The sequence below is a fragment of the Syngnathus leptorhynchus genome, chromosome 17 (genome assembly GCF_054491065.1).
Source record: "Syngnathus leptorhynchus isolate UIUO chromosome 17, UIUO_Slep, whole genome shotgun sequence".
Taxonomy (NCBI): domain Eukaryota; kingdom Metazoa; phylum Chordata; class Actinopteri; order Syngnathiformes; family Syngnathidae; genus Syngnathus; species Syngnathus leptorhynchus.
This window is the reverse complement of record NC_141211.1, coordinates 3,853,427-3,876,160: the sequence shown is the minus strand read 5'-3', so window position 1 is coordinate 3,876,160 and position 22,734 is coordinate 3,853,427. Positions and strand designations below refer to the sequence as shown.

General features: G+C 42.1%; 5 protein-coding genes and 1 pseudogene across 6 annotated transcripts; 2 read left to right on the top strand and 4 right to left on the bottom strand.

The window, feature by feature from the left end:
* Positions 1–119: 119 nt before the first annotated feature.
* vkorc1l1 (vitamin K epoxide reductase complex, subunit 1L1) lies at positions 120–5,709 on the bottom strand. Its single transcript, XM_085935313.1, has 3 exons — positions 4,950–5,709; positions 3,886–3,995; positions 120–2,926 (listed from the first exon to the last, which is right to left on the bottom strand). Exons 1-3 carry the CDS (start codon positions 5,138–5,140, stop codon positions 2,703–2,705), a joined length of 525 nt encoding a protein of 174 aa, XP_085791439.1. The 5' UTR covers positions 5,141–5,709; the 3' UTR covers positions 120–2,702.
* On the top strand, positions 5,631–6,898 carry LOC147043171 (nuclear protein 1 pseudogene; annotated as a pseudogene). The gene is made up of 2 exons (XR_015068609.1): positions 5,631–6,022; positions 6,595–6,898. The product of XR_015068609.1 is annotated as a nuclear protein 1 pseudogene (transcript).
* Positions 6,899–7,213: 315 nt separating this feature from the next.
* On the top strand, positions 7,214–8,691 carry znhit3 (zinc finger, HIT-type containing 3). The gene is made up of 5 exons (XM_085935314.1): positions 7,214–7,387; positions 7,583–7,614; positions 7,697–7,756; positions 7,853–7,954; positions 8,052–8,691. Exons 1-5 carry the CDS (start codon positions 7,317–7,319, stop codon positions 8,252–8,254), a joined length of 468 nt encoding a protein of 155 aa, XP_085791440.1. The 5' UTR covers positions 7,214–7,316; the 3' UTR covers positions 8,255–8,691.
* Positions 8,405–16,432, bottom strand: myo19 (myosin XIX). Its single transcript, XM_085935310.1, has 24 exons — positions 16,197–16,432; positions 15,234–15,384; positions 14,909–15,057; positions 14,691–14,804; positions 14,448–14,580; positions 14,317–14,386; positions 14,136–14,238; positions 13,949–14,045; positions 13,797–13,873; positions 13,632–13,722; positions 13,194–13,359; positions 12,954–13,027; positions 12,748–12,869; positions 12,414–12,527; positions 12,154–12,330; positions 11,936–12,073; positions 11,760–11,867; positions 11,619–11,689; positions 11,476–11,555; positions 10,843–10,991; positions 10,621–10,750; positions 10,044–10,129; positions 9,647–9,973; positions 8,405–9,556 (listed from the first exon to the last, which is right to left on the bottom strand). The coding sequence occupies exons 1-24, from the start codon at positions 16,248–16,250 to the stop codon at positions 9,443–9,445; spliced, it is 2,895 nt and encodes a 964-aa protein (XP_085791436.1). The 5' UTR covers positions 16,251–16,432; the 3' UTR covers positions 8,405–9,442.
* A 1,311-nt stretch (positions 16,433–17,743) lies between these two features.
* Positions 17,744–19,385, bottom strand: LOC147043168 (claudin-3-like). The gene has a single exon (XM_085935234.1). It carries the CDS (start codon positions 19,269–19,271, stop codon positions 18,627–18,629), a length of 645 nt encoding a protein of 214 aa, XP_085791360.1. The 5' UTR covers positions 19,272–19,385; the 3' UTR covers positions 17,744–18,626.
* Positions 19,386–20,651: 1,266 nt separating this feature from the next.
* Positions 20,652–21,735, bottom strand: LOC147043167 (claudin-3-like). The gene has a single exon (XM_085935233.1). The coding sequence runs from the start codon at positions 21,691–21,693 to the stop codon at positions 21,019–21,021; it is 675 nt and encodes a 224-aa protein (XP_085791359.1). The 5' UTR covers positions 21,694–21,735; the 3' UTR covers positions 20,652–21,018.
* Positions 21,736–22,734: the final 999 nt, after the last annotated feature.

The window sequence follows — 22,734 nt, the reverse complement described above, 5'->3', positions numbered from 1 at the left end:
TGATTCCAATTCATTTCAAAAGGTTATTGATGTTAAAATGGAAATAAAAAAAGACACTATTATTGAGTCCAATCCGATTTTTCTGATTCATTATCCACAACCGAGACATTGATGTAAGCCAAGGCCTACGTAAAAAAGAACTTTTTAGACAAGACAAATGAGGTTTACAATTTTGTTTCTGAGGGAATGTTTTAATGGTTGTTCATTTCCACGTGACAGTGCCACAATTTCAAATGTTCTCAAGTCAGTCTCATCCAGTTTTCCCTTAATTGAAGTTTGAACACACCCTCCTGCAATTGGTTGTAACACTTTTCCAAGTAAGAAAATACAGCGTTTTAAAACACATTTGGCAATACAGAAGCAAACCCAGTAAGTTTTTTTTCTCCACAAATAAAAAAAAATAAAAAGAAACCGACAGATCCCCAGCAATCCACCCATCAAGTTGTCTTTTTATGACTAAAACTACCCATCATGTTAACAGTCCATACAGCAAATTCAAATGAGGAACATTACAATCCTTTTTATGATTTCCTTGCTAACAAACATGTCCCAAAGCCAGACAAAATGTGTAATGAAACGGCCTTTTTGGTTGACAGGGCTTGCTTGATTGGTCATTTTGGGGGGGGGGGGGTGCCAATTTTTTGCCAAATTTCTATGGTCACGGAGGCAAACAAAAGTGCCTGTTATACATCAAGTCATTTGAAAGGCTTGCCCATCTTTGGCTCAAGGCCTGGTGATCAAACAGAAGGCACTTAAGTTGACATTGGTGATGCAACTAACATGGCAGTTATCCTCAGTGCCTCACTCAAAAAAAAAAAAAATAATAATAATGGAGAAGCACTGACCTGTTTTCCCCCTTTCAAAAAAAAAATCCCTTACAGTCCAATAGCTTAAACATCTGAATCGATTGCTCACTAACTGTGATGTCAAATGAACTATTGTATACTTGCCCCCCCCAAAAAAAAAAAAATCAATGAGGGAGTGATCTCATGTTGACAGAAAATAATAATGTGAGGAGGATTTGTACTGTGCACATAACAAATTGGATGCTTTTGAGGAATGATAGCCAAGTGAATTTCAAAAACATTCCACTTTTGTTTTACATTGGTTTCATCCAGGGTAGCGTTTCCTTCAATGCATGGAAAGCAAAACTTTTGATTTTTTTTTCTATACAAACGACATTCCGCTTGAAGGATGATGACAAGACAGCAACATGGGAAGATTGCAGTACACTCATTTAAAGAGAAGTTATTTCAGGAAGCACATGACTGAAAAGTTAACCCATTGCTATCGTTTTACTTGAATAAATACAGTCCATCCTTTTTTTTTTGGACAAAAGCTGCTCGTAGCATGCTCTAAATTCCTTTTTTTTTTTTTTTAAATTGGCTCGCTATAGTAGTGAAATCATCCTGTGGCCAACCCGTTACAAAGGGAGTCCTAAGGCCACACTCAGAAGTCGAAATGGGGAAAAGAATTGGAAAAAAAATCAACTCACAAATAGCATCCTATAAATTTCAGCTTCATTCATTTTCCAATTATTCTCAGTGAAAGGCTTTTGTCTTTCTTTCTGCCGCCGATTAAAAGTGTTCACCTGTTTCCCCCCCGACTCGCTGGGCCCTCATATGGCTTGCGTCGCTGTTTGAGGAGTTCCAACGACTGGTTTTGCTTCTGTTATTTGAGTCAACATAACATTCGTGGCAAAAAGGTTTGTCCGGCAACTCAAGTGTTAACTCCGCCGGGCAGCATCATCATCATCATCACTGGAAATTGACACTATATCACAGTGTAGCAGCCTCTGCTACCGCTTGAGACTCGAGAAGGGAGTAACACTCGACTGGTATGTTACCGTTACAAAAAAAAAAAACATAATAAAGCCTCAGACCGTTGACAGGAAACTCAACAAGCAAAAAGTAGTGGTCAAATGTGCCCCTGCTTTCAAAGTAAATCGAATTAATGCTTTAGGCACGTACGTTTTTCAGCGGGGAACAGACGGCAAGAATCGTGAAAAGAACCTTCTCGTTTTGTGTCTGCGGCTTCACACGGCCGGTGAGTTTCTTCACCGTTTGTTTTGTTCCACATTTGAAGTGTGTTTTTTCTCAACCGATCTTGGTGGAAATATTGCTCAGCGGCTATGTACACAATTGGAAAAAAAAATGCACACACTTTGAGTGGTCCTTTTTTTTTTTTGAAGAAGAAGAAAATAAAAAGCTTACTAAAAAGTGTAAACACGAAGGGACAAAACAATTCTGCATTTTTGTTTTGTGCCCTCCAAACTTGACATTTCAAGACTTATCTGCAAGCGCTTGGCTGAACTTTGCGGCCATTTTGGAATCCACCATTTTTGAGTGCATCTGCTGCGCTTGTCTCATACGAGATCCTTCTTGTTTGAGAAGCGGAAAACTGCTTTCCGGACTTGTTTGTGGGCGATCCCACCCCCACCCACCCCCCTCCGCGCCTTGTTCTTGTGTAACGAGAAAGTTTAAACAATTTAAAACCACTTGAAAATAAAGTTACCTTCCTGCTTCTGAATCCTTTCGAGAAGTGTCAGGCCCCAACATGTAGGTTAAGATGTCTTCATATTATTATATTTTTTTTTTTGTGAACACACAGCAGAATAAACATTTGGAAGCAAGGTCTCCAAGTGGCAAGTCAAATGTTCAGTCAGTCACATTTCTTGTTTGTTTGTGTCACTTTTTTTTTTTTTAGTCCTGCTTGGGTTGGAGTTGCTTCCATTGGTCGTTCAAGTATACCAGTCGCTTGTAGTTGAGGGTGAAGAGAATGAAGTTCAGAGCATACGTGGTGATGCAGATGATGCACAAGTCCTTCAGGACAAAGTAGAGAATGTAGCCCAAGTAAAGCGAGCCCATCACCGACAAAATGGATGTGGTCATCAAAATGACGGCAGCCACCGCGCTAACTGTCATTCCTAGAGGAATGCAAACACACACAAAAAAGAGATTCAAACAAAGACTCACAAAAGTTTTGCCTATATTAGCTAGCGTGAAAGGTTATTTCATATCCACTGAGCTTTTTCCCCCCAAAACACATTCTGACAATAAATACAACATGAAGCGTGAAAAAAAAAAAAAAAAAAGTTCTTGACTAACAGGAGCAGCTTCCAAAACTGGAATAACGTTTTAATAATATCTGCTGATGAATCATGTGAAGCTTTGTAAACAAAACAAATCTGGAGCACAAGTTAAAGATGGGAGTTTTGCTCTTTGTCGCTTAAGGGCAATTTGGCTGATTCTGGTACCGAGTACACACCCAAATCTGTACACTCGACTCACATGTGTGTGCATGTGTATGCATGGAGGAGATTTTTTTTTGTTTGTTTTGTTGATTCTCAACTAAAAAAAAAAAAAAGGAAATCAACCCTGACATTTTTATTGGTAATACGTCGTGTGCAGTCGAAACATGTCATTCAGATTAATATTGCATTTGTGGAATATGAATTAAACAGGCAAAATCCACCTGTTTTCATCCATGGCGGGAAGGGGGGCGGCCATTTTGCCACTTGTTGTCAACTGAAAATGACCACAGATGCCTGGCACACATAATGCAGGTCACTCAAATTTCAACTAGACAAGTGTGTCAAATATGCTACAAATGGTGACTCTGTGCGTGTGTATGATCAAATTGACCACTTCCTTTAAGTTAATCAATTATTGATGACTCAGAGGGCCTTTTAAAATAGAATAAGTTTGATAGCCCACAGCTTAAAATGCAAGAATGGCTTCATGTCCACCAAATTTCATTTGAGTGTCATGTGAGACAAGTGAGTCAGGAGTAGCCGTGACATTCAGCTTTAACTGAGTTGGCACATTTTATGCAATGGCCACAGATATTAAGCAAGTATTTGTGATGCTAATCATGTCTGCTTACCTAGAAGGAGTTGGAAAGCATAAAAAACTATTCCATAGACACTGTTTGGTTGGTTCAGTGCACTGTCATTTCCAAAAATGGAGCCCAAGAGTCCAAATCCTCGACCCCACCTAAAAAAAAAAAAACACACACACAAATGTGAAACTATAACAATAGAATCAAGACAATTTCAAGTTTTGGTAAAAAACAATACAGCAGAAAATAATCAATTATCAGTTTTCCACTCCAGAATGGTTAACAATATCTTAATATTGTTCCTGCGGTAACTGGAACAATCATTGAAGAACTCAAGGCAAGGGCTTGACTGGTTACATTCCAACTTTATTTGTTTAGTGTAGAGATTCTTTTAAATAGTCACTAGGTGGGGTTTTCTTGATTTGTTTGCAAGTTGTGTTTTTGTGCAATTACTTTCAAACTACAAATGAATGTTGAATGAAATGGTGAACTGAATGAAGTACATGTGATTCATGGAATGGGAAAATAACCAGCTGTAACTGTAAGCTTTGAGGAAGTCCTCTACTGCGACCTCAGGACCATAAAGTGAGGTGAGCCAGCAGATGATACTGTGGTGACATTAGCTCACCGGCTAATGACAGCTAACATGAGAGCAACAAAGTTTGACACATTTAAGAGATTTACACTGAGACAGACAAGAATCAAAACCTCACAGTGAAACAGAAGGAAACTTTTGCACGAGCCCCAAAAAAAAATGTCCGCTCTTTTGGACTGATAATATCCTACAGCGTCCACATACGACGGTGTGAAATAAGATAAATGAACAAATAAGGAAGGGTCAAGAGGGAGTAAATGAAAACTACGGGGCAGTTAGCTTATAGAGCATAGTTAGCTTCATGCTAAGATAGCTCGTTGCTATCAGTGGGTTTAATTCAAGCGCGATGACCAAAATAAAGGCTGCAGTAAGTAAGCTAAACCAATTAGCTAGCCGAAGCATTAAAGCCAAAAAAAAAAAAAAAAAAAAAAAAAGCTTTGGCCCGGATTTGCTTTAATAGCAAGTCACATTCATTGAGCGCCACTGTGAGCGCCCTCGGCTGAATTCAAATTACCTTGAGCTGAACACTCTGGAGCAGCTGATGGAGCTGCTGACGTCGCACATAGCCTGATAAGTCGGATCCCGGGCCTTTTCCCTTTCGATGTGGAACGCATAAAGGGACAATAGGATGCCCAGCAGGCAAACTAGGAGCCGGGCTATTCTCTCCCAGCGCGGGGTGGACACTCTCAGGACGGGCGCCGCCATCACTCCCTCGACGAGCCTAGCCGGAGACACGCAGACATACGCAACTCGCTCGTCTGAGGACTCGACTGCGACGTGGAAAGGCGTCAGGACGCGCCACACGGCGATGGGGGCGGGACACGCCGAAGCCGCCGCCGCCGGGGTACGGTCCCAGAACAAAAAGCACGCCAGCACGGAAGCGCGTACCGAGCGAGGAGATAGAAATATACACCTTCCAAAAATATTCAGCAATTATTTATGATTAATCACTCATTATTGATCACAAATATTAATATAGCTAATTAGTCAAGCATTTTTGGTATTCTGTATTTACACCAGATTGGTTTTCTTACATTTCTCGTCTACGTTTTCACAAAGCACGATCTTTTGTGAATTACGTATTAGAATTTAGAATTTAAAAATAAATAATGTCAAGTGTTACTTTTTTTTGGGTGAACATTTTGTTGTGATTTTCACCCTCCTCTCATTTTATGCAAATTCAGTGAGTGACGATGCACGTTTGCTCTGTCACTTGAGCCAGCGAGGATCACGTGACTCGGCGTATATAAACACAGGCGTGACATCAAGTGTTTACTTGTTATGCCACACTGCAACCGACAGCTGATCGCTGTATCTGCATATATGGCGGCCGACGTTGAAACACTCTTTTCTTTTGAGGAGGCCCACTATGACCAATATGACTATTACAACCTAGTTGAATACTCCTGTCACGTCGGTGGAAAAGGAAGGTCCAAGAAAGAAACGGAGCTCAATACCAATCGCCATTCCCCCGCTGGACACGAAAGGAAGATAGCTACTAAATTTTACAACAGCGAGATGAAACGCAGGAGAACCAAAAGCTCGTCTTCTTGATGTCTTTGGATTCGTCTTCTGGAATGTTTACAGGTTTGAATTGTTTTACTGTTAAATGTTCTTTTTTTTTTTCTTTGATAGCCTTGCGTCTGTTGCAGTCCTGTTGCCAAGTGAACAACAACAGAACCTTCATTTTCGTTTTAGTGTGGCTTTAAAGCAGCTGGCCTAGTACATGACGTCAGATGGGCTCTGTATATAAACAAAACACTTCTAGGTTTAAAAAAATAAATAAAAGGTTATCATGGTAAACCAGTCAAATGAAAACCAAAGTACGGCTGTAACCGATCATACCGATTTGCAAACTCGTTCATTACGTGCAGTTTGTAACCTCGAACTGTCATGATGTGCAATTATATTCAAAACACAACTAGGCTATGAATACAAAACAATAAACAGCAAACACGACTTTCTTATCCTACATACTAGTTATTTGCTCTGAGATGTTGAATGTGATTTAATCATATTTTCTGCATTAGTGACTAATTACATATTCCGATTTAAATACAAATTCAGATTGCATCCACTGGAGGAATGATAAACACGAGGGTTAATCTAATTTTGCATATCAACAGATTATATTGTGACCCCCCCTTCCTTCCATGTAGGTCTGGACCCCATGCTGTATGCCTAATGTTGACTGTGGCCAAGAGTCTCTTCCTTTCCTGACCTAGAAACTTAAGTGATCAACATGCCCAATCACGTGTCGCTTGACAGCAAGCAGTTGTGTCACTCTCGCTCTTCATCCTCTACTACAGGATCTGATCATCTCAAATTACAGTTGTGCAAGAAGTGTTTGTGTTGAGCAAAGAAGGTCAACCCATGTGTGCTTGATCCATATGTAAAGACAAACGTCTTGGGTGGATAAGATATTTTAATGTATTTTATTGGAATAAACTTAATGTTGTTGGATGGAGTTTGTTTTTTATTCTATTGAATGTTGTTGATTTAAAATGTGCCTTACATGAAACAATTCCTTAAGGTGTGAAATAGACCACACACACTGCAAGATGTGTATAATGTCGATTACTACACACTGGACATCAACATTTGATTAAAAAACAAAAAAGGTTAAAATTGTGCAACGAACTAGATTGCCAAAAAAAAACAACGTGTTAGAATTGCACAAGATGTATTTTTTTCCCCACATGCTTAAAAAAAATCTGTATCGGAAGCGCTGTACCGCTTTCACAAAACACGAACTTTTGCTTTTATTTTGAAGAGTTTGGTGGCAGGAAATAGTCAAGTGTTTCCGGGTCATTGCCTCATGTAGCTTCCTTCTCAAGAAATAGCCTTCGTAAAAATTCCGTATTTTACTCTCCGTTGTATCATGACGCGGCTATGTAAAGTGTGCAACGAGCAAACACCCAAATACAAATGTCCCGCCTGCGAAATAAGATAGTAAGTACGAGAAGATAAATACGAGATGTTATTTGTTAAACACGTGTGCGCTTCCTCGCTTGGTTAGCTTGTGTTTACAAATGCCACTCCGAGCAATCCAACATCATAAACTGGAAAATGTTTTTTTTTTGCGCAGTGCTTCTATTCTGACTATTTGCATGTCATTAAATCAACAACTTAATTTCTTCCTTTCAGTTGTTCTCTTATCTGCTACAAAAAGCATAAAGGTAAGGAGAAGCATTGTTGTAAATCAGTTTAAATCATGAAGCCATTGATCAGTAAAGTAAATCCATGATCTTGCGTCATCAGATTCGTGCCTTCCTATTAAGCAGCCGATACCCAATGGAACAAAGGATGCTGTCAGTACTGGTATGTTTCACTAAATAAGATCAATATAAAATGGTTCAAATAATTTCTAACTAGAATAATGTCGGCGTTACTCACGCTATTAATTATTTTTTTAAGGAAACACAGGTACTCTCCCTGCAGACAAGTGGAGTGTGGAGGATCTTCTTCCTGAAGAGGACATTGCTGATCTAGTACCTCTAGAGAAGCTTCAATTGTTAGGTATGAACTGAAGATTGTATTTCACACTCTTTTTACTAGAGATGTTATTTTCAAATAGTCTGATGCAATTAATAGTCCCCAATGTATTATTCCACAGGTCAATCAAAAGAGCTTAAGGATCTTCTTTGTAATCCCCACCTAAGAGAATTATTGAGGAGCATTAACAGTGCAGACAACAAGGAAGCAGCCATGAAGGCAGCTATGCAGGAGCCCTTATTTGTGGAGTTTTCAGATCAATGTTTGAAGGTTGTAGAAAAAGAAACACACCCAGAGGAGTGCAATGAGTTCACGGACTGGTAAAATTGTTGTATTTACTTTGAGAACTATTTTTTATAAAAACATAATCAGGAATGTTAAACATGGGTCATTTTGTAATGTCATTTATTTTTACATATCAATTATTTCCATTTTTTGTTCCTTACCTCCCATTAACAAAAGCTAGCGAACAAATATAAACAATTAGATTTATTTCTATAAGTCACGCGTGCGTTCGTAAATGGCACAATATTCCAAAATATTTACAATAAATGGATGAAACAAGTTCCAAATATTCCTATGGGTTGCATATTTTAAAGCAGCAGTATGAACAACTTGTGATTATTTTTTTTTTTTCCCTGATCACGTGATTTGTTTGGTGATGTTGGAATGTGCAATAATCTGCATTTAATGTGCAAGAAATATATATACCCATTTTGGTTCTGCAGCATATAGGTAAAATTATATCTTGATATTTGGTGTGTGTGTGTCAGTCTTTCATTATTCAGTAATTAATATCAGCAGGCCGTTGATGATAACGACATTGATCATGACTCAATGCAAGAAAAAAGTAAAAAAAATATATATACATTTTTCTCAAGTGGCAATATTCATCTGTTTACAATAGTCCTTGTCATTAGTGTCCAAAGCGAGCTGCAGCCCATTGAAGCTAAGAGCAAATCGGGAAATCGGTTCGTAAAATTTTCAATGCATGTCCAACTGCTTAGCGTTTCTGTACTTTTTGCAGAACCTCTACTCTCTTAAAGTGCAAAATACAAAATTAGACATGCATTCTTAAGGTCAAATTAAGTTCCCCTGTAAAGGTTATAGTGCGTTTGAATTTTGCTTGAAAGCCCCACTATGCAGGACATTTTTCTCAACAATCTTTCACACCATTTTTTTTTTTTTATATATATATAATGGGTCTGCACGCCCTGCCATGTACATTCCCTTAAATTTTCCTCGCCTCATGTAAAGCATGTCATTTGTACACAAATACCATAAAATATAAACGATTTGAGTCGCAAAGGCCATTATGGAGAATCGCGGCTCTAAGTTAGCAGCAAGAATACCTTCTTTGGCCTGTGACCCAAATATGTAAGGGCACTTTTTTTTTTCTTTCTTAACCTGATTACTGCATTCAAAAGCCACCTAACGTGACCAAATTTCTCTTTGTGTGTCACATGATATTTCTACAAAAGCACCTTACTCATGGAAGTCGCCTTACAAACTTTAGAGCGTCTTCTCCAACAGGATCTCGTTGAAGCCAGTCACATGACTCTTCATCTCTGGTTGCCGGTTTGCATAAAGCAGGGGCGACTGTTGGCAGTGCAGTTTGACGGATCCCTGAAATATAGTTGAAAAATAATTTTGTAAGAACACTTGAAGACACCAGACAGAAAAAATTCAGAAGAAAATATAGGCAGGCTTCCTCGCCTTAGGTTGAGCCCGAATGGAGGCGATCCCTTGCGTGTTCTGGTTGGTCTCCACCTTGTACTCTCCTCTTTTGGATGGAAGATTAAGAGAAGCCACCACAGACATCATCTTATGAAACGCCGTGGCCCTCATTGACACAGCGATGGACGGGGGCGAGGGCAAAACCAGCCCCATAGGCCATCCCCGCACTGTGACGGGTTCCTGGATGCTGGACAGCTGCACCGAACCCCGTTCCCTGATGATGGCGTTTAATTCTGGCAGGTCCTCCTGCATGATGAGATCTTCTACATCATCGAGCTCCGCCTCAGCCAATGACTTCAGCAGTGCCTGATGTGAGAAGCCAACAATCATCAAATGTTTGCAGTTAACATGAGGCCCAAGCCCTGTCAAATCTCACCCTCCACTTCTTCCAGGATTTCTGAATAAGTGCTGCAGCTCTGTCCCATCTCTGGACCTGTCTCCTGACCAGCCAAGAACGTACCGCTGCAAGAAGCGTACAAATCAGATGAAATGACTTAATAGTGGGGAAACAGTGTACTACACTACAGTGTTATTGCTCCACCTAGTGGGGGAAGCCAGTAAGTACACAAGGCCAACCTACAACCCTAAATGTGGATAGGATGGATGAATGAATGAATGTTATTTTTAGCTTAAGACGGAAAACATACAAAATGTAAACAAATTCTAAATAAAGCCGACCTGAATTTAGATTAAGAGTTACATCCAAAATGGGTTTAATTTGTCTTATGGTTCGCAGTAGCATTATTCTAGGGGGAAAAAAGAAACACGTTTGTTTATCAGGCGGGCCAATGTTGTGTCTGACTTTTTGTTGCTTCTGACGGGCTAATCAGGGCGATAAGATGCTTCCCGCTGATTCCCGTTTGGCCAGACAGCCAGGTCAAAAGGGGCAAAATAGAATGAGTGAGGCAACGGACCACCTGTGGCTTTAGCTCATGGAGGAATTATAAATGTACCTGCTTGGATTACAGTAGCAGAATGTCGCCGCTCATGACGTTTGCGCCGTTGGTAGCGTATCCAACAGCACTGGATGCAGAAAGCGCACTTTGTGAGAATCTTCTTCCTCCAATCTTCCAGTAAGTCTAACTGTTGGCCAAACCCAGAAATAAATCGGTGAGCATCCAATGAGAAACTAGGCGTAAGTTTCTATTGGAGAAGTTATTTGATTAATTACTCACCATTGACTGGATGAGAAAAACTTTGGTCTGCCCACAATGCACCAAAGATTTGGGTTCCCTTCTAAGATGTTGTGCTGAATGTTGAAACACCAGACCAAGGATCCTCTGCACCTCCTGCAGATCATTTTCCTTTTCACAGCTTACCTTCACTTTTTACACAATAAGAGGAGAATACGTTGAGAATAAGCAATAAATCAGAGTGTCCAGCACATAAAACATTAAGAAGCATCGTAAACGACTTATCGACGTCTCTTACACACATGAATTTCAAATCATGCCTGCAGACATGCAAAATATTGGACACGAAAGAAGATACTGGACAGTTGGTTAAAACAAACAGAAATCCAATCACAATTAACAGCATTAAACAATAAGCAAAGCAAACTCTGACAGCCAAACAACGCATGCATTTACCTGGAAAGTTCAAAAGGAGGTGCATTTTTTTTTTTTTTTATTAGACAATCCTGTTTTTATGAAAGTGAAATGTCCCAAGGAGAGAACTGAGGGTCAGATTAACTAAGCACGCTAGTGAGGAGGGGAAATGAGAATAAACCAGAAGACCTACAGAGAGGAAATAAAATCACCATTGGCCCATAGTTAACATGCTAAATGATCTCTTTTTCTTGGACTCACCAGGATTTTGAGCTTCGGACTTGGAACTTGAGTGTTTCAGTAAGCATCCATAGCGTTGTATAAAACACTTGAATGCAATTCTGTGAACAAACGTATCGATCAATAAATCACAGGAATGAGGGCAATATGAGAAACCGTTTTACCTTATAGGAAAGCCGGCAGCGCTTATGTGTATTGTCTCGACAATCCCACAAGCCTCCAACTGCATGGTCACCTGTCAACAGACAATATTAATATTTTTCTCTCACATAAAAAAGGGACTTCATTGTCCACTCCAGATGTACCTCCTCCTTTTTAAAGATGAATGGCTTGCAGTCTGAATTGGGTTTAATGCAGCGAGTGTAGTGAGGAGTTGTGGAGTGAAGGATGCTCATTAAGCTCTCCAGAGAGTTCTGCAAACACCAAAACATGGATGTTATTTCCCGCTTGAAGTCATTTTCACATCTGAATCTGCTCCTACCTTGAATTTTGAGACTACGGTGACTTTACTGAGCCCCTTGCTTGAGATGTTCTCAGTTTCCTTTTCTGTGAAAATTTCCTGAAGCAGATAATTATCTGACATTTGAAGCAGACTGATGATCTCAGGGGCCACTGGATCCTGGAACATAAATGAGCACACAAATTGAGAGGGACATTAGCCATCCAAGGCCCGAGGAGTTAGGCACAAATAGTACGCACCTTGTTTTTCTCCACCATGCCTTCTATCTCGTAGTTGACTTTACCAGCATAATGGGCCACAGTGAAGTGTGGCACCTTGCTGAATTTATCCCAGCTGATGTTGCCGCTGTCAGCCAGCTCCTTCTCCAGGCGAATCCGAAGCGCTTTGGCATCAGAGGCTCGATTAAGACGACTCTCCTAAGACAAATGGGCAAATAAGAAAGTGGCACTTTATTGCAGGGGAAAAAAAATACTGAAGGAATCAAACAGCAGAAAATTACCTCATCAAACAGAGAAAACACACTAATAGGGCTTCCTTCCAGGAGATCCAGACAGCTTTGGTTATCTTGGTATTTCACAAAAGACCACTGCAATCCTTCAGACACATATTCTTCCTTAAGGGGGGGGGGGGGGGGGGGGGACGTACATGTGCAAAAAATTAATAATCGCATGTAAAAGATCATTAATAATCCTACCAACAATGCTCAGGTTTGAGAGCTACGCTTTCCCAAAGTTAACTGAGAATAAGCACCTTAATAGAAATGTTCTAATGTTTTGTTTTGTTTTTAATTAAGAAAAAGCCAAACAAAAGAACGGCAAAGCAATTATTTGTACCTGCTGAGCTCGTAGATAATGCGTCACAAAGTGCTGCTGGAGTTTTTCATTGGCATAGTTGATACAAAGCTGCTCCAAACTGTTACTCTGGAAACATTCAAAGCCATACACATCTAGTACACCTGTATAGGAAACAAAATGATAAGCAAAAAAATCAAATAAGCAAAATAAATCAAGCCTTCTAAATGGACGAGGGAGTAATGGACCTATGAAGTTGGACCAGGTGGATTTGTCAGCACAAATGCTGTTGTTGATAAATGTCACCAGCCATTCAAATAATCTGTCGAGAAAGACAAGCAACATTCTCACTGGTGTTTACTGTCCACAAAAAGAGATCGTGGTTTAACATTTCAGAGTTTGATGACAAAAGGTCTTGGACGCAGAGGGGAAAACAGCATAATGGGTGTGTTTACTGTATTTTTTGATGATCAACTGCTTCTTCTTACTGGGCATAGATGACTTTGGCAAGGCAGTCTCTCCGCATGCAGCATTCGACCTGCGAACAGGGTTTGTGTACACTCTGCCTTCCTGCTTTTAATGTCCTCACGCTTAGACATGTCTTAAGCTCCTCAGCGGGAATTTGCAACAGTTCAGCAGCCCGATGCAAGGAATCTAAAACATAAAGTTGAGTCTCAAATCAAGGAGAACATCTAAGAAATGTTGATTATTTCACACATGTTGAAGAGACTCAACATAAAACTAAATATGTGAATTTCAAATTGTTAGCTTCAATCTAAAATAATGTTGTTTTTCCACATCATGATCTATTTTATTGTGTGTAATCAATCAACAAAACAAGTTTTCTAGCTGAAAACACTTTTTTCATGATATTCTTATTTTTTGGGGATGGACCTGCATTTGCATATCATATTCATGAGAAATACCTTTGGACTGTTCCTGTATGTCACATGGCTGTAATTCATCTGATGAAATTGAGAATTTCACATTCCCCAGATGCAGAATACCTGCCAGTATCTACAGCATAGAAAAAATATATTGAGAACAATTATTCTGAACAAAGTAAATATTCAGAGCAAAAGCAAGATTACCTTAAATATCTCTCTCTGTCTCTCTGTACTGATACGCAGGTGGACCATCGCATCAAGTGTCTCCTGAAAACAGTCCTCTGCGAGACATTCAATACACAGCTGTCACTTGGGATGACAACATGTAAACAAAATGAATATATCAAAATGCCTACCCTCAATTGATTTTTCCACATTTGGCAGCCAAACAAAATGGTGACCGTGTGGCATCTTCCACTCTTTCCTCTGTTCTTTGGTGGCTGCTTTCATCATCTAAAACACAAAATGCCCATGGGTCAATGTCATGAGACGATTCTTAAGTATTTGTGAATTATACAACAGTATTCTGAAGTTTTCCGTTACCTGGTAAAATATGTGAAAGTTTCTTTCATGAACTGGTTGGTAAGCAACTCTGGTCTTCTCCAGTAAATATGTCTGCAGAGATGCTCCTATTAAAAGCTGACACCTACATAGAAAAACAAACAAACAAACAAACAGCTCTAAATGTTTACTGATGTTCGTAAATGTGCCTCACTGTAATTACCTGTCAAGTTGCAGTTGGATGTATTTTCCAAAGCGACTGCTGTTGTTGTTGCGAAGTGTGCACGCATTGCCTGCATGGAAAGCGGAATGTTTACTTGTGTATTGCGCCCACAAAGATGGCTGTGATCATACCAAAAGCTTCCATAATGGGGTTGGAGTCCAGCACTCTCCTCTCTATCCTCTCTACAGTGTCCTGATTCTCCACCACTGATGAGGAGGCTGCCACTGTGGCATAGTATTTCATCAGGCAACGAGAAGTCCATGTCTGTGGAAAAAAAATAGAAAAGACTGATACAATCTTACCGTCCGTCCATTTTCTACTGCTTATGATGTATGGTGCATTAAATCACAATTCCTTCTTCATCCACAATCTACCTTTCCCGCACCGCTCTCCCCGCTGATCACCAAGGACTGGTCCACTGGCCCCAACTGGCCCTGAACATTCCTGTAGGCTTCCTCTGCCACAATAAAGATGTGCGGCTTAGGCTCCTGGAGAAAAGACATGGTTATCTGTCAATATGCTTTAAAACGCCACACTTTTAAGGTCACTCAGCAGCGTGACTGGAAATCATCTCATGTGTGCATGTAAATACCTTGAGCTGGGGAGCATGGTGATACTCTTTCATCACATCCAGAGAGTAAAGGTCAGGAACAGGTTGGAAGGGGTTAAGAGCCACCAAGGTGCAGCCAGCATGTGTGTAAAATACTTTCACACTGTATCTAGCCTGGAGGCATCTCAGCACTGTCACACAGACAAAAAATAGGTCTCATTAGGCATGAAGAAATGTGCTGCATCATTTATTCGAACGCCCCTATAGGCCAAACAGGTTTTCAGTCTGGAATGCTTCACTGTAGTTATGATGCCTTCCTTTAATTACTACAGACGCTTGAATAAATATATAGTGTAGCTATTGTTACCGGTTGTTGGTGTCACAGGATTGACTTTGGTGAGATCGTCATACGTGTGAAGCTGGGCTTCATCATCTATAAGGAAGGCAAGAATTTCATCCTCGAGCGAGTCGGTGAGGCATCGATCCTTTGAAGAAACCTTTTGTATCGATCCTTGCACCTACAGGGAATGAATGAACCAGGAAAAAGAAAGTATTGATGATGAATACAACGTAAAAGATGTATTACTTAGATCACATTCTATATTCCTGCAAAGTGACTTGCTTGAGCAGACGCTAATGGGCCAAGGATTTACCTACAGTATATAATCCCGCTAGTAAAAGTGTCCCGTTTAATCTTGTCAATCACTTTCACTACAGCCCGGCAACTACTTTGTCCCTCGAGGATCACATGGAGTGAATGTGCGACCAGGACTGTCAACATCATATTAGATGTGTGGACAGGGGTAGAAGATAACCTTTCCAACCCCTCATAACATTTTAATATTAATAATGTTATAGGCTATGTCTACCAGTGAAGTAGACTGGATGACCAAAATACAATATGTACATCTTTATTTACATTGATACAATCCAGAACACACTTCCTGTATTTTGGCAAGTTGAGCAACTAATGTGGACGGCGAAGAGATAACGCCACACTTACAAGCACTGACATGCTACTGCTGCTCATGTCCCACTTCACATTCCTCAATGGGAATAATGTTCCTCTATTTTAAAGTAAAAAAAGCAACTTAATTTTCTGCTACTGTTTTGGATCAATTGCTTCTTCAAATGCCTCGTTTAAAGGAACAACACTTCTAATGTATTGACCCATTTGACAGACATTTGACTTCAAATGCCTCGCTTAAAGAAACAACATTGACATATTTGACAATGCCTTCATTACGAATCAAAGTCATTCACGAGCGAATATTCTCTCATAAAGGTTTTTGAAACTCAATCGACCCGTTTTTTTTTCTCCAAAACTTACCGCTCTACCGCCATTGCTGTGTCCCGTAGGAATATATCCGCTCATAGAATTCATAGTCTGGGCTCAGACGAAGAGTTGTAACAAACGCTATTAGGTTGTTAAAACACTGTCAATTCCATTTCGCAACGAATTCGAACTTTTGCCATGTTGACAACTTCTTCAAGGGCAACTCCCGTCTAGTCTTGTTTTCCAGCCCGTCTTCCAAGCTCGCTCCTGAAGTACAGTACACACGGTCATTCCCGCCTTCTTATGACGTCACGCATGTGGCGACTCCATCTCTTATTTGTCGTTTTTTTAGGGCGGGTAGCAAACTGCGTTTAGTACATTATTGCCATCTATCGATATGGAGTGTGTAGTGCAGTTACAAAATCATAACTTCCTATTTACTAGATTAGAATCTCCTTCCACGACTATGAGGGCTACATAGTTGTGAATCTGAAAATATAAAACATGCAACTGACAAAGAAGATCTCAAAATTTGAAAAACAAATGGAGGTGAAACCTGAAAATAAATTGTTTATTAAAAAAAAAAGACCAAAGCGAAGCAAAACTATTTTCAATTCGAAAAAACTTTTTTCGAAAAAAGTGTCAAGCTCAACACGTTTATTTTCACTTTCAAGTACAAGTTTTTTTTAAGTACTTTTGACCCCAATCTCCCTCCATACAGGTAGGTGCCTTGACAAAAATTGCTCATGCTGCTGCTGCTTCTCTTACAAACCTCAAGGTGGCGCCAGACATCTAGAATGCTCTCACGCAATATTCTATCCTAAAATTCAAAACGACAACGAATCGATGGAAATTTCAGTGGAATGACTTGCTCACTCTCAGTTTCCTATTGCGTCATAGTGTGACGAGAGGCATGATTGTTTTTCTGCCTCGGAGGCTGCAAACATTGGTTGCGATGAGAGAGCAATCTGTTGGGACTGTGCGCACGTTGTCACCATGGCGACGGCTTGAGGCGCTGCAGGCCCAAGGGAACTCATGATGCACGCACTCATTTTTTGCAGTGAAATGTCCTGTCTGTCCTCAACAAGCAAATCTTGTAGGCTATGATTACTCTGATTACTTTATCAACAGCCAAAGTCAACACATTTGGAAAAATTAAACATCAATTTATCTCCCGTATGACAATCTGAACATTCGCATAAATGTAAATGTCAAACTCTGACACCGATCAAAAGTGCGTGGTGGAAAACAACACAACCGAAAGTGCAGCGACACTTCAACACGAGAAGGCAGAAATGATACAATGCTGACGCCAACGTTATCGATAAGATTCCTGGCAGAGGTCAAAACAATGAGCATAATGATAATCATGCAAAGTGTTTTGGAGAGAGGTTAAAACAAGAAAGATAACCTACGTCTTCTCTATCAACTGTTGGACTTTGCAGCAGGGTCATCGCCTCCATCGCTGTTAGCGTCGACGTTTATTAAAAGTGGAAGCCTACTCGAGAGAATAAAACTTGTTCCCCTTCGAGCAAGTTGTTGTTTGTTTTTAAGGAGGTCACGAGTCATCATGTTCAAAACCAAAAAAAAAGACAAAACTCTTAACTTTGCTACTTTTATTGAAATGGACCACACAAGTCATGTCAACCTCACACAAAGGCTCATTTTTAAATAAACAAAACACGCATTAACGCTAACCGTATAAAAGTCGAAACTAATACGATGAAACTTAATTGTACTCAAAAAAAAAGTGTGATCAATCATGACTAATCATGCTGATGAATCTACAATCAAAAACTTACAATATAGGAAAAGGAAGTTTGCGCCATGACTAAATTTGGGAGCGAGCGCTTGGCCTGAAGCCAACAGACCACATCTTCACTTTCAGTCCAGCTCTAAGCAAATATTACGTACGCACACACAAGGAAGAAGTAAATGTAAGTTGAGAGCGGGCTGCTGGTGACACACAGTTTCAGTGAAACGTGACACCACTAAACACACACACACACACACACCTGGAAATGAACGCTAAAGCAAAGGTAGGAAGGTAGGAACTTCATGTCGGAGTCTTTGTGGGGAAGCCACACTGTGGGCTCTCACACACACACACACACACACACACACACACACACACACACACACACACACACGTGCACAAAAGTCAATCGTCCTGAAGAAGAAGCAAATGTAAATTGAGATCAGGCTGCTTTAAACACAGTTTCAGTGAAACACAACACTGACAAACAAACACACACACACACACACACACACACACGGACACAATGACTTTTCTAATGTCGACATTTTTGATGCGAATTGAAAGGCATGCACGGAAATTGATTTTTTGAAATGTTCTTGCTGAAGGACCACTGAAGAGTCGAGTTTCAAAGAATTGCAATTTTCTCTGGACGACTTGAGGAAAGCAGCAAGGTTTGACCTTGCCGTCCCCAATGTTGTCACTCGCACACGCGCAAGCTAGCGGCGCTACACGTAGTCCTTGCGGTCGTACCCGGTGTTGTTGCTGCGTGGCGCCGAGTAAGCCATCCTGGGGGGCTTGTAGCGTCGCTCCTTGGGCGGGCAGCTGCTGCACAAGATGGCGCCACCGATCAGGAGCAGGGCGGCGCCCCCCCAGCCCACGTAGAGCGACGCGCCCAGTTCCCGCCGCTGCGGGTCGGTCAAGATGGGACTGTAGAAGTTACGCACCACAACGTGGGCGGTCCAGCATGCCGGGATGAGGACCAGGAGGCCGGCTAGAATGAACATGATGCCCGCCAAGATCATCACCTTGGCCTTGGCGCCCTCGTCCTCTATGCAGTTGGTGCACTTGGCTCCCGTGATGGACACCAGCGCCCCGAGGACGCCCAGGATGATGGCCACGATCATCATGGCCCGAGCCGCCTGCAGGTCCTGCGGTAACGCCAGCATGGAGTCGTAGACCTTGCACTGCATCTGGCCCGTGCTTTGGGTCACGCAGTTCATCCACAGGCCCTCCCAGATGGTCTGGGCCGTGATGATGTTGGCGCCCATGAACGCCGTCACCTTCCACATGGGTAGGGCGCACGTCACGATGGACATCAAGAAACCCAGCGCGCCCAGGCAGATGCCCACTAGCTCCATTCCCATCGACATGTTCCTTGGGCGAAACAAAGCCTCGCTGAGATGCTCGACGAAGATGCCGGGTGACACCTAGGTGGAGGATGGGCCACGGCTGCCGGCTCGGGTGAATGGTCGCCTCTTTGAAGATGGACCGCGGGGTCTCGCTTGTGAGGCGGCGGCACGGAAATGTCGCGTGCTTTATACAGCTGGTGACCACACCCCTGTCGCGACACCCTCACAAAATACAAAAACACACACCTGCACCTGTACAAGGGGCGGGCGTGGGAGGAGGTTACGCTATGTGTGTGTGTGTGTGTGTGTGTGTGTGTGTGTGTGTGTGTGTGTGTGTGTGTGTGTGTGTGTGTGTGTTGGGGGTGGGTGAGAAGATGGCTGATTGCAGACAACAAACATATGCTTGAGGGGGAACGTGACATGGAAGAGCGAAAAACAAAACACAGCTGCTCCTCATCCTTCACTTCCTGCAGGATATCGACAGATACTTTAGGCATTAGATAGACAGATGATGTTATTTGTTCAAGAGTCCAAGATCTTGTGGAGAATCATGTTCTGTGGCCCCCTTGGCACCTTCATATGAAGAATAAAGAAACAACCATGAGCACTGTGGAAGAAGCAAGAAAAGAGAAGCTGCGCTAAGCCCCGGCTTGTTGCCTCCTCAACAGCATCCGTGTTGGGAAAACAATCAGCAAGCTCGGGGACAAACCGGAATAACCACTCCCAATGTAAACATGAGCCTGCTTCAAACACACACACACACACACATGCGCAAAGTATCTTCCTCCTCCCAGTCTCCATTTTTGCCAAGATCGAAATGTCAATTTTGTGTTTTGGTTAGCAAGCGAAAATTGGAGATGGCTCAACTTGTGATAAAAATCAACAATTGTTTCAAAAAGAGGTTTCAAAATGTTTATGGCCACGCCCAGATGAAGTGAACTCCCAAACTAAATAAAAAAAGGGAACGACCCCGTGTGTATTTGTCGATAACCTTTTGACAATGGATGTCACGCTTATGGCGCCAAAATCCCGTCCTGTTTTTTAAGGCAGCTCGAAACCCCGCCCATTTGAATTCTACTCACATTTTAGTTTCACACTCATTTGAATATTCAAAATAGAGTTGAGCTCTTTGTTCATTTTAGCCTTAAGCATTAGGAAGTCCCTTCGGTTTGTCAAAACAAACGGGGATTGTTTATTCAACTTCTAAAACAACTAAGTGTGATGTTTTTGACACATTTTCACTGGCATGAGAGAAAATGTGGAAAAAAAAAAAATCAAAAAGTCATCAGATAGAAATGATTTGTATACATCTTTTAATATATCTACGATATGAAAACATAAAGACAAAATAACAAAGTGAACAAATCCAAATCATTTTGCTTATTTGTAGCATTTGCTAAGTATTTTTTTTACAACAAAAAATGATTGCGACATTCAAATCAAAACTTTATCAACATTGATTTCTCAGTTTCCGAGCGCTCCGATTCCATTTTGTCGGTCAGAGTCATTGTCCTTGTCTCCGTGGCAACGAAACCGTGTCCACACAAGCTACAAACGTCCACAGCAGTCAAATAAATAGAAAGAGACCTCCGGACTGGTTTAGAACATCACACGACGTTCTCCAGCCAACTGGCTTGATCCAGTTTTGGTTGGTTCTCACCGGTTGTTTCCTGGCGCGAGCTTCTAGAAAAGCAGTCGCAAGTCGATGTTAATGATAACGTCCGTCCAGACAAGAATCTGGGCCATCAACCGTGTGGTGTCCTGGCGCTCACACGTAGTCCTTCCTGTTGTAGGAGCTCTGGGCGGCGGACCTGGCCGGGGTGGCTGAGTAGGCCACGCGAGACATGGGATGCACGCCGTACCTGCCGGCCTTCTCTTCTTGAGGAGGGCAGCTGCAGCACAGGATGGCTCCCCCGACCAGAAGCAGCAAGGCGGCGGCCCAGCCCAGGTACAGCGCCGCCCCGATCTCCATCTTCTGTCCCGACAGGACGACGGGGCTGTAGAACTCCACCACGATGGTGTTGGCCGACCAGGACACGGGTACCAGCTCGGCCAGTGCCGCCACGATAAAGGCGGCGCCGGACGTGATGGTCACCCGGGCTTTGACGCCCTCGTCTTCGATGCAATTGGTGCATTTGGCGCCCACCACGGAGATGAGCAGGGCCAGAACCCCGACGATGATGGACACCACGGTGAGGGCGCGAGCCGCCTGAAGGTCCGGGGGCAGCGCCAGCATGGAGTCGTAGACCTTGCACTGCATCTGGCCCGTGCTCTGGAACACGCAGCTCATCCAAAGACCTTCCCAGTACACTTGCGCCGTCACAATGTTGGCGCCGATGAAGGCCGACACCCGCCACATGGGCAGGGCGCAGCTCACCACGCTCAGAAGCCAACCCACCACCGCCACCGACACGCCGGCCAGTTCCAGTCCAAAAGACGACATCGCTTCGCTTGCAAGCTTCGGCTGCTCTGCTTCAGGTCTTCGAAATTCTCCTCTGATGCGGATTTCTTATCTGGATGTGCTTTTATTGATCGAGCGTCCGGCCCTCTGCGGAGACGACATGAGCGAACCAATGAGGCGATGGCTGGTCCTGTTTACCGCTTTGGGCGTGGAGCTTTTCAAACAAGCTAACTACTTTATGGTTGGACCTTACGCCCGTGGCAGCCTCGTTTATGTGCTTTTATTGCTGTCGCTAGCTAATGATCATCCAACGTTTGGCCTTTTACGCATCGATGCCTACTGACCGTGTGGGACCACTACCCAGAGCGGCTGAGCGTTTGGGTCAAAATTCGAAGAACAGTACTAACGTTCATTGCTGGAAGGAGTGGAAATCAAGTGTTTGTAGCTTCAGGTCTAAAAAGAGAAATCCACTGGATTTGAATGTTCTTAAAAGAACTTTGAACCCTTCGTGTGTCACTTTTACTTGTTGGCATTGTTTCATCCAAAGTTTTGTTGTGACGAGGGAGAACTCAAACATGTCCCAGTGTGACATTTTGGTTAATGAGCAACCTGAGGTGAGACAAATTCAGGGTTTCTTCCTGCTAACATTCTTGTGCTTCTCGAAGAAATGGACCAACGTGACACAAAATGTCGGCACGGGGAAGTATGTTCTACGCTTTCGTAAATGCCACAAACTATTTTACGGAACTAAATATCAAACAAAGAGATGGATGTTCATCCACATCCACATTGGAGAACTGACAAGTAGGTCAGATGATGAAGATAGCGTGACACACTTTGGTTGGGCAACTTGGCATACGTGAGAAGGCAATCATAATCGAGTCGGGTCGCCAGCGCCGCTTACCGCCAGCTAGCGGCGGCTAACAAGAGATAAGATAAACACGACTAGAAGGCCGTTCAGTATCGTCTTCTTTTGAACGGAAATGAACCATCATTGAGTAACGGCAGCACAGTCATAATCAGTCATCGATTTATGATGTCTTATTATTAGATGATGACATCATGTGAAGAGTAGCGAAGGAG